General features: G+C 29.0%; 2 protein-coding genes across 5 annotated transcripts; one reads left to right on the forward strand and one right to left on the reverse strand.

The window, feature by feature from the left end:
- The first annotated feature begins 132 nt into the window (after positions 1-132).
- On the forward strand, positions 133-11,491 carry LOC132920046 (uncharacterized). Of its 2 annotated transcripts, none has more exons than XM_060982084.1 (3): positions 133-625; positions 10,525-10,798; positions 10,860-11,491. In XM_060982084.1, exons 2-3 carry the CDS (start codon positions 10,528-10,530, stop codon positions 11,267-11,269), a joined length of 681 nt encoding a protein of 226 aa, XP_060838067.1. In that variant the 5' UTR covers positions 133-625; positions 10,525-10,527; the 3' UTR covers positions 11,270-11,491. The 2 variants fall into 2 exon arrangements, with proteins under 2 accessions (XP_060838067.1, XP_060838066.1); XM_060982083.1 differs by lacking the exon at positions 133-625 and adding an exon at positions 3,481-3,717.
- On the reverse strand, positions 6,535-14,052 carry LOC132920043 (guanine nucleotide exchange factor for Rab-3A-like). 3 transcript variants are annotated; one of them, XM_060982079.1, is made up of 8 exons: positions 13,658-14,050; positions 11,721-12,217; positions 11,482-11,662; positions 10,009-10,175; positions 9,714-9,925; positions 9,264-9,366; positions 9,086-9,152; positions 6,535-7,371 (listed from the first exon to the last, which is right to left on the reverse strand). In XM_060982079.1, the coding sequence occupies exons 2-8, from the start codon at positions 12,183-12,185 to the stop codon at positions 7,292-7,294; spliced, it is 1,275 nt and encodes a 424-aa protein (XP_060838062.1). In that variant the 5' UTR covers positions 12,186-12,217; positions 13,658-14,050; the 3' UTR covers positions 6,535-7,291. The 3 variants fall into 3 exon arrangements, with proteins under 3 accessions (XP_060838062.1, XP_060838063.1, XP_060838064.1); XM_060982080.1 differs by lacking the exon at positions 13,658-14,050 and adding an exon at positions 12,994-13,579; XM_060982081.1 differs by lacking the exon at positions 6,535-7,371 and adding an exon at positions 8,316-8,525 and having other exon boundaries at positions 13,658-14,052.
- Positions 14,053-15,668: the final 1,616 nt, after the last annotated feature.

A 15,668-nucleotide genomic window follows, 5' to 3' on the forward strand; every position in this document is an offset into this window, starting at 1 on the left:
TTGGCAAAGACCGATCGCTCCAGCTAGATAATTTATATATATACTAAGGGATAATGTAGAATTTTGGGGCCCTGAAAAGGGCGATTTTATGTCTTCCCCGTGAAAGAGCACGGGGTCGGGATTAACCGCCCGGCAGGGAAGAGAGTTGTCGTTGATCGAAGCGCATTCAGTCGTGATGCCGCGGACGTCTGCAGCGTACATACCTAACCCTACGCGACGGCACTTCGAGAACGTTCGTCGGTCGTCATAGGTATGACGATCCCGATAATCGATTAGCTCTGAGCGGTGCACGTCGATATGACCGCCGTCGGTCGTGCAGTGTAGACATACCGCCGACAACACGCCGTTACTGAAGTCCGCTGTGGTATAGGCTGTCGGCTAGTTGTTGTACTAGTTCACGACGTTTGGTCGACAATTCTGTCATTAGTATTTTGACGGGGCGCACAAAAAGATTTCACCAGCCGGTGTTCGTGAGGACATTGGTGTGGTGTGCGACGCCGAGTCTGGTGTTCGTGGCAGGTCTGTATATAGACCATGCCTGCCGGTGGTCGCAGCTGGGTAGAAGCGGACGAAGCAGTGCGCCGCTCAGTCGACACTCCCCGAGCCAGCCGAGGCGAACAACCAGGTGAGTCTTATGTGGCCCACCACAGTATCTTCTGGTCTGATCGTATTGCTACGATCCGGTGTAGTCGGCAGTGTTCGTCCGGTGATAGATATATCACTGATAGCACTGTTAACTGCGAGCTTTTTTCGGTTATTGTTATCTCCTCTCTTACTGGGTTCGCCGCCTATCGTCTAGGTCTTGTTTCTTCTTATTCTTCCGCTGGTTTTCTTAGTTCTTGACAGTTTGAAGGTTGAGAGTAGACTGACGATATTCGGAAACGCATCCGTATTGATACCCGTTGGTGTCAGTTATTAGGACGTTGATTAATCTATATAGCGTTGTTACCATGACGATGAATTACTGGCTAGCTACTACATTATTCTCACTTAATACGTAGTATTTTTCCTTATTATACTTTTGATTCTCTTTGGTGTAAAATTGTTTGTTTTTTATTAGTTCTTCTACAACTATATTATGTTTACAATTAATAAGACGCACATAAAAATACTGGTTTCCCGTATAAACTGCAGGTTTAATAATATTATACGAGACACGGAGTTATTATAATATCATCACGACGGCGCGGCTGCTATAGAAGCTATTATGATGTGCGGCGAATTTTGTCACTGAAATCGGACGACAACGACGTTTTTAATTTTGTATTATTAAATTATTATTTTAATTTTTTGTATAATGTATTATAGTTCTTTAATTTTTTCATCGCACTCCTGTGCTAAACTACTACGAGCCGCCACTGTAGTATAAAATTGTATGTTTTTTATTAGTTCTTCTACAACTATATTATGTTTACAATTAATAAAAGAATAATATGAATAATATTATATAAATCCTTCTCAAAATCTGAAATACTCAAAATTATTTAAATATCCCAGGTAAATGTATTAATTAAATATCAATTTAGAGCAACAATTAATTATTAATACCCAATTTTGTAAGTACCCAAGTTATAAATATTTTTTTAAATACTTATCTCTGTGTTTTATCTCTTATAGTTACTTATATTAAATGTTGGTATTAAAGTATAATATAGATATTAAATAAGGTAAATCGTTATTTTGTAATACAAATACATAGTTAGTTAAACCTTCTATAGTTCTATACAGTGGCCTCTCGTAAGTGACGCAGAGTCACAGTATTAAAATCCTGGGTTTGCTATTGCCCATTGCGTGTAGTATTTAGAACAATTTACAATGGTGTAAACAAAGATTTTATCTATGCACATATTATACAGGTACAGGGGCCCCATAACATTTTTTGCACCAGGGCCCTACAAAACCTAGTTGCGACACTGTGTGTACTGGAATAAATGTTTAAGTTTAATCACGATATTTTTTCCGTAGCCTAGTCTTTGCCTCTTGGAAATATTTCGCGCCACGTCATCCGTTCGTACTCGTATTGAAATTCTTGCTGAACGAATTGCAATATAGGTACATACTTATAATCTACATCTACGTCGTATTTACGAGCCGCTCCAATTTGATCCAGTTCGATGAAAAACGTCGACCGTTTTTCGATGAATACCTACCCTACTTACTATACGATTAAAACAAAATATCGGATACTTATATATTATTAAGAAATATAAGTATATTATACGATATGGGCAATATTATGAGCAGCAAAATAAACGACAATTAAACCTTTTCGTCCGCTTCCAAAATGAACGGTGTCTAAATGTAACAGTGGATACTGCGGACTCAGTTTTTGCACTTGTTGAGCTATTCGCAACATTGGCATAGAACTACATGGTTAAGTTATTAAACCTGAGAGTTCTCGTCTTTCCAAAACTTTAGTAAGTATATTGAGTATTGACCATTTGGTGGTTCTTTTTATAAGGTTTGCATCGAGGCCGCAGTGATTTTGACATCGATCGTAATATTTTGCATCATTTATTTACGAATGTAATTATGATAAATTAACGTTATGAAAATCGAGTAAATTATTCAATGTGTTTTTTACTTCTTTTTGATACAATAATACTAAAAACAGTGACATGGACTCGAATATTTTTCATACCAATATATTATATGGTCGAAAATAGCAACAATAGATATTTATAGTTTTTATATCGGGAATAAACTTTTTTTTAACACATTCAGTGCGTCAAATGATTAGTTGCGACACGTTCGAATAAGTGTCACAAAATATGTATTATAACGTTTCGCTAGAAGCGCGCTACTAATTTGCATATTTGAATTAGTGTCAGATATCGCCGACAAGCGCACTTGGTGATGAAATTATTCTTACATATTTCTAGGAAAGGATATAATTTTTATTTTTCCTAACAGGTAGATTACTGGTTAGGTTACCTATAAGTGGTACAACTATTTATATAAGGTGTGTTTTCAAATCGACATGAATATTTTGAATATTCATATCTTCTGTATATTTATAGTAGGTAACTTATACCTATTATTATTTAAACACTTTCTATCGATTTACTGATGGGCAATGATTATTTTTATAATGAATTTATGCATGAAGTTACTTATTAAACTATTTTTTGAACTCCTGATATAACAAATTTTTTGTATTTTTTTTACTTAACAAGATTTTTTTAGGCAGAATTTACAATTTATTTATTTTTTTTATTATAGTAATATATAAGATATTTTATTTAAAAAAAAAAAAATTGTCTGATTCTGACTGGGCATGTATACGAGATTCCCATCAAAAGCATTGCGCAATGTATACAAGTGAACCATAGATAATACATATAATGTATTATCTATGAAGTGAATGAAATGCATATAGATAACATAAAATAGATGATCCACTCGGCAGAAAAAACTGGTAACGCATACGCCACGATCCTAACGAATGACTTTTGAACTAAGCGGACAAAACCAGTTTTTCGTGTAGTGTGTACTGAACTACTGCAGATTACTGAAACATCTGAAACTGAACTGAGTCGATGAGCTATTGAGTTCTGATTCTGATAGTATCACTGTCGTTCAATTCAATTTAATATTAATTTATGTTTTATGTAATATACTAATATACATTTAAGTATAAAAGCACAAGTATACTTGTGATTATATTATTGCCGCAAAAAATATCAACGAGTCGTATTGCAATCGGATAAAAACAAAGTACGTAGATCATAGTACATAATCAGTAATTTTATACTTTTATGCTAGAATAATTTACACCGGGTACGTGTATTAATTTTTATTTGTTCATTTGATAAGTATTTTTTTCAATAAAATAATAAACAAGAGAATTCGCTTCTGTTATATATTATTACGTACTGCGTAGGTACCACAATATATTCTATGTTATATCTCTAAATTACGAGACGAGTGCATGTTATTTTGAATAGGTTGATAGATTACTATAATAGATGTGTTAAATATGAATTATGTGTCTCTCCGTCTCGGTATTAAGTCATTGTGTACGAAAAAAGGATTCTGTAAAGAAGAGACTGCAGGTTAATCGGCATCCATTTTTATGGGTACTAGTTATACCCACAGGCCCAAATCGAGGGTGCTGGGTGACTTAGCCCCCCCCCCCAAAAAAAAAAAAAAACTAATGTTTCGTGATAATTTAAAAGCATTATCCAATATAGATCTGAACTACAGCCCCCCTCCCCCACCAAATTTCAAACACTATTTGCACCTATGGTTATACCTACTACAATAAAATTGAAATTTATATTATATTTTTCAATTCTTCATTATTCAGTAGGTTAATAAATTTTTTCCAATGATATCGCATGTAGGTATTAACCACGATTAAATATTCTAAGTTAACTATCAGATACTGATGTACCATAAATTATTGAAAATTTATTTATGGAACAATATGAGTAAGTATATAAGTAGTCCAAGTATTTTGATAAATGATTATTACGTTATTTATATTAAGTTGTTGACTGTTATGTGCCTATGTATTTTAGAAAATGATAATGTAAACATTTGATGACCAAAAATTCAAGCCTATGGTTAATTCTTTTTGAATTCCAAAAAAATCAATCAAAATCGGTTTCAATTTCGTCAAAAATTGTTATCACGTATATATTCCTGCTTTCATCACTCTTTGTTAGTTTTTCCTACATAAAACCCAAGAATATGTAAATACTAAGATATTTCCTATGACCTTCCCTCTCTTTATACTTGCTCGATTAATTATGAATTATTATCAAAAACATAAAGCAGACATGAAAAGAAAACACATTATTATTATTGTAAAACCAACATACATAAATGTAATAATATAAGTAACATATTAATATCTATTATAATTATATAAATATTAAATGTAGAAATTCATAGGAACGAATTTTTATCTTCCTAATAAAGTAGAAAACAAGCTTATAAATACATATATATATATAAATAAATACACATTGGTATTTGGTATAAATGTATACCAATGTGTATTTGAAATTTGAATATAAGTATATACCAATTACATAGGCTATAGGTCGCTTATCATTTTTTTTCTATAGATAACCACTTATTATTGTCAGATTATATACATTTATAGTAATTAATAACAATTTAATAATTTAATTGTATCGTGTATAAATGAACGGGTGAATATTGAGTAATATAGAAGGCGTCATAGATAAAATAAATTATAATTATAATTATACCATACACGCAATACAAGCTATTTCTTAATATTCATAATTATTGCCTATACGTTACTCCTTACCTTTGGATCTATTCAAAATGATTCAAAATTTATGAATTAAAAATTTAAAGATCAGGTAATACAAATTATCACTTAACACGGCGAAGATAATTTTACTCAATGGTAAATCGGTATTAGGTACATGATATTATATTTTTTTAGTGTTTCTTAAACTGTATTCCTGGCAGTAGAATACCCGGGAATTTAATGAATTGTGGTGGTCCCCAAAACAATGGGGTTTTTTGACTTTTGGGTCAATTATTTATAAGCAATAAGTTATTACTAATAATCAAAAGTAGTAACTTTATAACAACTCTCATGTCTAATAAGTTGTTTTCTGAGTCAGCAAAAAAAAATCGATACCCACATATAACCTCTAACGTTCGCCCCCTGGGCACGCCATCGCCACTGGTTCCACGGAACCCTGGAGTTCCATAGAGATTACTTAAGAGTCTGGTTTTTAGAGTATAATAGACTATTATAAAATCAGTGATTGTGCAAAACTTACGTGTTTTTTAAACAAAACGTTGAAGAAATTTACTTTAAAAAAAATAGCTAAAGATAAGTGGTGGATAGTGAAAAAAAAGGTAAGTAATAAGTGTACAATAAATACCGTGTTGGCACTTACCTTTTTAAATCACTTAAATATTCTAAACGGGGTTCTCAGCTTATGTATCAACATAAATAAAACACTGCAACAGACTTGATATCAAATCTAACATGAGATTTCAACTTTCATCAATAAAGCCTAATATTAAGTGTACCATTAATTGTCTCATTAAAATTAAAATTTAAAAGTCCAGTGGTGTCTGTTAACCTCTGTTATGTTAAGAAGTTTCGGTTAATTCTGAAAATATTTTTTAAATTAAATAAATATTATTATTATACAAAATAATTTATCATTTTTGTTGCAAATAAATTTTGCATTAAAACTATTGAAACAAAGAGAGGGTCAATGATAACAGTGAACATAATAAAAGTTCCACAGATAATATACATTGAGAAACGTTTTCATACAATAAAGAGAATATACTCACTATTCAGAGTTCAAACCCCCTTAGTTATTGGTTACTTGTTATTTGGAATTTGCAGTAGTGCTATGTCATCTATATTCTCATCAAATGTATGTTTGTTATCGATTTCATGAAAAATCGAAAAATACGGTATTAGGATAATAAAATGTGTCATTTTGTCAGTAGACAATAAATCACATTATACCAATATTTGGACAGTTCATATTATGTTCAAATATATAAATTACAACAAGTATATTTAATATTTTAATAATTCGATTTATTGCATTAAAATGTTTTTTTTTATTATTATTTATTATTTGAAATATATTGTATAATTATAATGTTTTACACACAAATTATATCAATATACTATTAAAGTATACAAATTAATACATAAAAATATATATATATATATTTATAAAAAAACAAAAAATATAAAATATATCTCACCATTTCAGATCTTTCGTAAACAATTATAAACTATTTGTTCAGTAAGTAATACAAAATATATTAACTGCCTTATACATTATAATATTAAATCACATTCACATCAATTGGCAAGACAATTGCGTGTACCTACCTAAATACAATTATGGTAAAAGTATAATTTTTTATCACTTAATAATAAAAATTTATAGTTGCACAGAGATACGTAAAAATATAAAAACTAAGTAGATAGGTGGGTGGTGGCCAGAGAGGCTTTAAAATATCTTAACATTTAACTGTTGTTTTAGATATTTCATTATAAGACTTATAGATGTACTACAAGGGGTCTTGCACTTTCAATCCACAATATCAACAGATTTAAATTATACATAATGTGTATATATTTACTATCAAATAAAATCTAAAAAAAATCACAAGATATGATCACAAAAATTACACGTTACATTTGTATTATTAGTACGTTTGACCGTGATTCAATAATGTTACTATAATAATATTACATACTTTGGTTTTCTTTTTTTTATAACCAGCACATTTTTTTTTTTTATTGCTTACATTACCAATACTACGATGTCAAAGCTAGACCCAACTTAGCCAACATCATTTGTTTTCGCAGTCTTACGATTTCCCAGTACATATCGTTTTCTAAAAAAAAATATATGAAATATTAAGAAAAGGTTAAAAATGTATATTTTATTGTCATAGTAATTACTTATATGCTTTTACAATGCTTTGAAGTTTAATTTAATCAAGTTATTGGTGCTCATTTCATGAAAATTAAATTATGTGGTCTAATGTAAATATATATTAAAAATTATTTAATTACATAAGTAGATGTAAGCATAACATATCGTGTTATATCTGACTAAAACAAACAAGCTTTTATTGAAGCTGCTTTCTTCATTTCTAATTTTATAACTTAACTATTCAAATTAGATGAACATAAAAATGACGAAATTGATTTAATTTAAAAATTATTATAACTGTATAACCTATTGAAGTTAGAACAATGCATTTATACTAATAATAATTTTCATTACAATAAAATCAAAGACGTTAATACATTTAATACAAAAAAAATTTTCTTGGGAATTTTACTATTTTAGGTAGTTTAAGTTTGGTTACAAAATGAGAAATATGAAAAGCTTGTTCGCTATCATGTGTGCGTGATGTAATACATGGATTCATAACAAAATAATATGCTAACTTTGTATTTTTTTGAGTAATAACATTTTAACAAAATTTGTTTTTTAATTTCTGTTTTGGAGCTAAGTGAGGGAATAACTACAAGTTGTACTATACTAACAAATATTTTATCTGTGAAGTTTTTTAACTTATAAAAGATACAAATTGCGGATTGTTTAATTTCTTATCGTTCATATAGTTAAATTGAATTATACATTAATTTTACTGCAGTGAAAAAATGTATAATTTATTTTAAAACAATATAACTTCTAATCTATAATATGTTTAAGCAATTCATAGCAATGTATCACATACATTTGTGTTTTACGTGTATTCTGCTATAAACTAAAAATATCAAGTGTCAATAATAAATTTCAATGAACACATGTAATAACAATTTGGTGAATTAAAATTACTATATATAATTGAAAAATTTATTATTAAATCTACATTTTTTGGTTTGTCTACTGTAATTCTAAGTGAAAATATAATAAATAATTTTTAATCCGTAGGTATGTAGAATTAATATTAAATATTACTTATATTTTAGTTATATGCGTATGCTTGTTTGAATCTTATTACGTTCCATTGTAACTAGTGTTCGAGGTGTAAACCTATAAATTATTTTATTTGAAGATCTTTACTATTTTATTAAATTATGTTCACATAGATTCCATTAAATCTGATTATCTAATCTTGATACTAATGTAATATTATTATATTCATTTTTATTTTCAATGCACAAAATTTACTTAATGAAAATTATTATTTAACTACATTAAAGTATTTTATTAATTATTTTTATTTAGAATACACAGAAGACAATTATATTTCATTAAACATAATTACTAATTACTGTGATTTGTACTAAGGTAAAACTTCATTATAAAAATTTAAAATTCAATTTAAATCCAAAAATTCTAGAAATTATCAATATATATTTAGAATACAGAATTACAATAATTTAAATATGTTAGAGAGAAATCAGTTACCTTAAATTGATAAAAATTCTAACTGAAATTATAGTTTTTCTTGTTTATATTATAAATAAAAATACAAAAGTACTATTTACAACTATTACTCAACTAATTGTTTATGATAATTGTCAACAGTAGAAGTATTTTTTTTTCATCCTATGCTGTAAAAAGTTAAGGTATATATTACTGTTACAAACCTAGACTTTTGACCAAGCCTCTTTGAATGTATCTGAGATAGTTGAGGAAATCACATACAGCTGTAATCTAAAAACATAATTTCAGTTACTTGTTATTTAACACAAATCAAAACAATTAGGTGATATCAAATGTAAAGAAATTAATGTGAAATTAAAATGGCATAAAAACAAAACTTACTCTATTTCGACAAATTTGTGATATGCAATAGCATTCGCTATCTGCTCCACCTAAATTCATTCTATAGAGACATAACAATGGCAATTCCATTAGAGCACATTTTCTAAAATTAAAAAAAAATATGAATATTAATTACTCTTAATAAACAATATCATTTTAATTATATGTAGTTTTATAGTGGGTATAGTGGTAACAATTTATTAATTTTTATCATTAATTACTTATACAACCATTTATTATAATCACTTTTGTAAGACCCAATCCTAAATAGATAATGCCAACTTTATAGATTTAATAAAATCAATACACCTGTGTACCATCATTCAATAATTGACCATTGTGATAATTTTAATATATATTCCTTAAAGTTTAATATAAATTAATTGTTTATAAGACTATTTCCCCAACTATATTAAATAAAGAAAATTAAAGTAAATTTTTTTTTCTTACTTTGGAAAATGAGATTTTGACTTGTCCATAGATTCAATAAAAAGATTCCCAGATTCTATTGCATTTCTAACATCCATTGCCAAAGTTGAATTATTAAATTCCAGACATTGATCGATATCTTCTCTGTATATTCTACTTATGAAGGCATCTGATTTGTCTAAAGTAGGTGATTTCATCCAGAGAACAAATTCACGATGCACATTTGGATCAATCTTGAAATATCATAAGTTTAATATCGTAGTTAAAATTATAATGCAATATTAAAGATAAAAAAAAATATAACGTTTGTATTTACCTCAGCACTATTAGATATGTCTAAAGTTTCTATGTCTGTTACTGCTTGGTTAGACTTTTGCTTTAGCGGAGAATCAGGTGGCGAATTTTCTCGGCCATACTTTAAGTTATTGTGCGAAGGAGATCTCTTATGTTTACGATAAAATAATCCAACTCCACTTAGTCCTCCTTTAAAATAATAAACATATATTAATTTTTATAAATTGGCTTAAAATAATGTTACTATAATCATTAATGGATATGACATAATAATAATAAAATAAACAGTTAAACATAATTAATATTTTATATTTGAAAAAATAAATTTGTATTAACCTACTTCTAAAAAAGGAAATACATACCTAATAAAATAATACTCATTAGATATTATGTTTATTCAAAAACAAATACTTCAACTTTCACCGATGTATTTACGAAATATTTGTTTACTACCAACTTGTTACAACGTAAAAGCTTAATAAATATTAGATACACAATATTTCTTAAATTATAATGTCTGTTTTACATATTTCTGTAGAAAATGAATAAATATCCAGAGAACATAGAAATCATTTGTGCGAGAGAGGAACATAAACCAAATATAAAATCAACAATGAAGGATTTTTATTTGGATGAACCGGTTTTCAAAGCTCAAAAAATAGATGTTGAAAAATTAGATAACCGCTTTTATGGATATAAAGAAGAAGACTTCACAATAGTAGCCATTGATAAAAATAATAAAGCTGTGGCATCTTTAGCTATAAATAGTATAACAAAACCTGATAATGCATTGAAACAAAAAATTAATGCTGGTTAGTGAATTTTGATTTAATTAATATGATATTCTTATAACAAATATTTAATTTTTTTTAGATCAATACAATAAAAGCAATATAGATTTATATAGTGCTTTAAGATTTTGGTCATCAATTCAGAGTGAGCCATGTCTATTCGAAATGTTAAATGTAGACACAATGTGGGAGATTAAAACCTTAGCAACAGCACAACAATACCGAAATCTTGGATTGTCAACAACTTTGGCAAAAAAATCGTTTGAAGCAGCTTTGCTCAATGATAATATCTCAGTTATTTGCATGGACTGTACCAATTACTTTAGTGCAAAAATAGCTCAGAATCTAGGAATGGAGTGTGTGGTAAAAAAACATTTTAGTGAATACACAGACCATAATGGGCACCCTTGGATAAAGAACATACCCGAACCACCAAATGATACTGTAAATGTGTTTATTTTTAAGAAAAAGAATTACAAAAATAAAGTTTAATTAATGTCTTGGTAATCTATGTAAAAATATGATAAGTAAATTAATTATTGCACTTAATCCACGACTGTATCTATATAATATCTATTTATATAAATAATAAATTAATTTGTAAATTAACAATTATGCAAATAATTGTAAATTATACATCATATCACATTTATTAATTTATTACTATAGTGACTATAAAAATATTATCTATAATAAATTTTTACCTGGCATTGAGATACTGTCTTCTCTTGATAAATTAGGATGACTTGGTGTAGAAGTTAATACAAGAGTTTTTAATGCTGTCACTTCTGCAGATAAAACATCCACTTTCATTGAAGATTCTTTTAATGCTCTTGTTGCAGCTGCCTGACGTAAATTTGCTTCTTTTACCATATTATGAGCTTCCTACAATAAAAAATATGTCAAAATAGTTATCAGATTAATACTCTAATAAGTTACTAACTTGAAATAGACTAGCAGTCAATTCTTCTAATTCTGATTCAACATCAGCACGTATTCTACTTAAACGCGATACTTCTTCATCCCTAAGTTTTAATGTTTCATTGGCTTTTTTTAATTCTTCCTCGAGCCTAGCAAATGCATGTTCTTTTACTTCATTAACTGATCTATCCCAGCTAGATGCTGAAGATTCCATTCCACTATCAATATCAGGGTCAGGAACTGCAGAATCTATGATTTGAGTTTCAATTGGTTCGTCTTTATCGACCATTCGTTCACTGAGCAGGCACTCCTTAATACCAGCATATGATGCACCGTTTTTTGTTACTAAACAGTCTCCTTTGACAGTAGCAAAGCAGACCAGATGTTTTTTTGGCGATAATATCAACTCATTATCATTAGCCATTTGGGTAATTTCAGGAACATTGAGAGATTCGTCAATGACATCAGACTCCGATAATGTGTTCATTACAAAACGTTAATTGATTATTCTGTATAAACCTAAATCCAACAAATTCAAATTTTATCATTATAATTTATTTAAAATGTACATAAATTATATATATATAATTTTTTACTTAACTAATAATATTATCAAGATAAAAAATATTAGTTGAAGTGTTTCATAATATTAAAATTGAAAAATATGGTATGAGTCATGCACAAAAAGTTAATCTAGGCAATTGCTATAAGTAGAACTAGTAGAAGTGAAATTAGATGACCTTAAAAATATATTCTAAAAATTTCCACATCAAACCTCATCTAATTAGTTGGTTAAAGGGTTGCCTATTTTTTATATTTTCCAAATTTTGTGTAAAAAAAAACTGATAAAGGCTACAAAAAAGCAATATATTACCATATATTACCTTAAGCAAAAGAATTTGACAGTTTATCGTTACTTCCAAAAAAAATGTATATATTATATTTATATTTATATATAAAAATATGTATAGGTAGGTACAATTGATTATATAATTATAAATAGGTACAAATAAATATTAAAGATTAAAATAAACATTTTTTTAGGTAATGCTTCATTATTTATTTAATACACTTTTAGTACATAGTATTATTGATTGTATTACATTAAACAAAGCTAAATAGATTTAAAAGTTTCAATATTTTAGAGAATAAAAAACCAGAATGAATTCAAACATCAAAGCCACAAAAATGAGATAACATTGTTAACAAAAACAATAAACATACTTATAATGAATTTAAAGAACAAATATCCGTTTTGCTATCAATTCAAAAACACAATAAACATAAGTACATACCTATAATGTAAACAGGAAACAAATAAAAACAAGATTTCTTCTTTGTACGCAAAAAAAAAAAACAAAGTATTTAGATCTGTTTATATTATATCGGACATCTGGTCAGAATTGGCCGTGAGCAATCATAAAAAGTCGAAATTCTAAAAATATAATTTGGGCTATAAAGCGTGTAATAATAAATTGTCGCGGTTAAAATAGATCACGAAAAGCAAAACTAAGATCTCGGGAAAGCCAAAGGACGTTTTTTTGGACTATTTATTTTTCGTCAAGTCTCCCGGACTTTGGTCCGAGCAACGTAGAATAATAATAATATTTAAAATGTTTACCGCGTAGAAAGCTATAGGTATCTAAGTGTCATGCGTCCGCAGTCCGCACTACTTTCACCGTTTATGTGAATCATTGACTGCAGACGACTAATGACGTTTGACAAATACGGTAGGTACATATTATACACATTGAGTATTACAATAACGTTTAATATAAACATGTCGTTAGAACACTCAGCGACAAGAAGGAAACGAATCCGGTGAAACATATGTCAAGCGCCAATTAATAGTCATAGTCGCGGGGGCCGCGATACCACCTACTACAGAGTATGGCGGGCATTAATCACTCGATGGCGAGAGAACGAATAAAAATAATATTAAAATTGTTCGGAACTTACGGATCTGGTTCGGTGCCATCGTGTATGTACGTGTAGGTAAAAGATACTTTGCGGACTCGATTATAATATAATATTATTAATACTCAATATTTAAAGTGTACAATCACCGGATCGTAAAGGACGGATATATTATGTGGCACGCGACTGAGCGGACACTGTTATTGCGATCCAAATAATTATGCAATATAATAATAATTATTATTAATTTATATATTATAACAAAAATTAAAAACGACGACGATGATAATTTACTCGGAAACAATAACACGGACGACACGCAGCTCACGCGAACTACAGACACTGCGGCTTGACCCTGATAACGACAAACGATTTATCACGGGAAACAATTATTATTATTATTTAGGTGGTTTGTGTTATTACTTATTATTACTATCTTGTGGTAGTGACGCGCGCAGCGAAACGTTGCGTCCGCGATGTGAAAGCGTCGCGTCGGTGGGTCCGTGAACCGACGGGTGGGGGTAACGGACTCGGCGGCGGCAGCGTGTCCTAACGCCACGACCGAAATTATCGCACGCTACGTGGTCCAGGAACGCGTACGGTAATTCGCGATCGTACAATATTAATCTACTCGGACTATAAAAAAAATTGTTTGATCGATAATAATGGGTGTCGACTGCCGAGTGCCGGGTAATAAAATATAATAATCGTATTATGATCTTTGTGACTTGTGGAAGTATGTAATAACATATTGCAGCTATTAGCTTATCGCCCACGAATGATGCCATGATGATGGGTATACACAATACACAATACACTATACAGGGGCAATGAGGCATAATCTGGGTACTGCACCTAGTGCACCTTGTCGCAATAACATAATATTACTTTGCAAAATAACGATGGTATGGCAACGCAAAAAAATAATCATTTTTAAAATAAATACGGTTGAGTTGATGACAAAAAAATTGATTTATTTACGCAAAATTAACCGAGGACTGGAGGAATTTTAGACTATAAGACTAGGTACCATAATAATTTCGATCAATTTAAATAAGTTATAACTTGTTATGTAGCCGATGTAGGAACTGCCTATATAAGTTGAAACAGTTGACTGTTGAGTACTATTATGCATTTTGTACATTGTACTTACTTGGTTACTTATATATTCAAACTTGCAGAGACGTAGGTGCCTACCACGACGTAGAAAAGATATCTTTTACATCGTGGTGCCTATACCTATATCTATTCAGTTTTCACTCCTCAGGATTAATTTTTTCCCTTTCTCGTCATTTTTAAAATATGAATACACATTTTTGTCGATAACAATTTTATACGTGTTGGCTAAACAATTTAACAAAAAATATAAATGAAAAATTTATTTAACAATGAGGGTTAAATAATTTTAATAATTAGGTAGATTTATTTATTATTAATATGTTATTAGTTGTTAGTAATTAGTATAATAGTATTGTATTACATTATATTATCCTACTATATTATATTACAATATGTATAATACATTTAATAATTTATTTTATTTATAAATGCAAATCTGTACATATTATCCACCAAGAATGATTGCCGTCTCCTCCTAAATATACATATCTGCTTATAGTCACTAGTTGTTTGATCTTTTTTTTGTTCGAATAATTGATAAATTGCATACGAGTACCTATAACGTTCAAATTTCCTAGTGTTATTTATTTACCATAACCCACACAACCATATGTTTAATGTTATGAAACATTTATGTTATAAACATTGATGTAAATTGAATAATTTCAGAATTTTTCCTGGGGCATATTGATTTCCGGTACCATCATCATGAATACACTTGAGTACACTCGACATTTATTTTACAGCAGTGACATTTACGGGTAAGGTTTATTAAGTACAAAATAATTCAATAAGTATAATATTATACTTATACATACCTACCTACCTACAATTTTATTATTCTAATGTTATATAGTATATTATAGTATATTTTTAATACCTATATAATTGTTATATTGGTGGTTACACATCAGTTATTGATAGTTATTAGTTA

This window comes from Rhopalosiphum padi, chromosome 2 (genome assembly GCF_020882245.1).
Source record: "Rhopalosiphum padi isolate XX-2018 chromosome 2, ASM2088224v1, whole genome shotgun sequence".
NCBI lineage: Eukaryota > Metazoa > Arthropoda > Insecta > Hemiptera > Aphididae > Rhopalosiphum > Rhopalosiphum padi.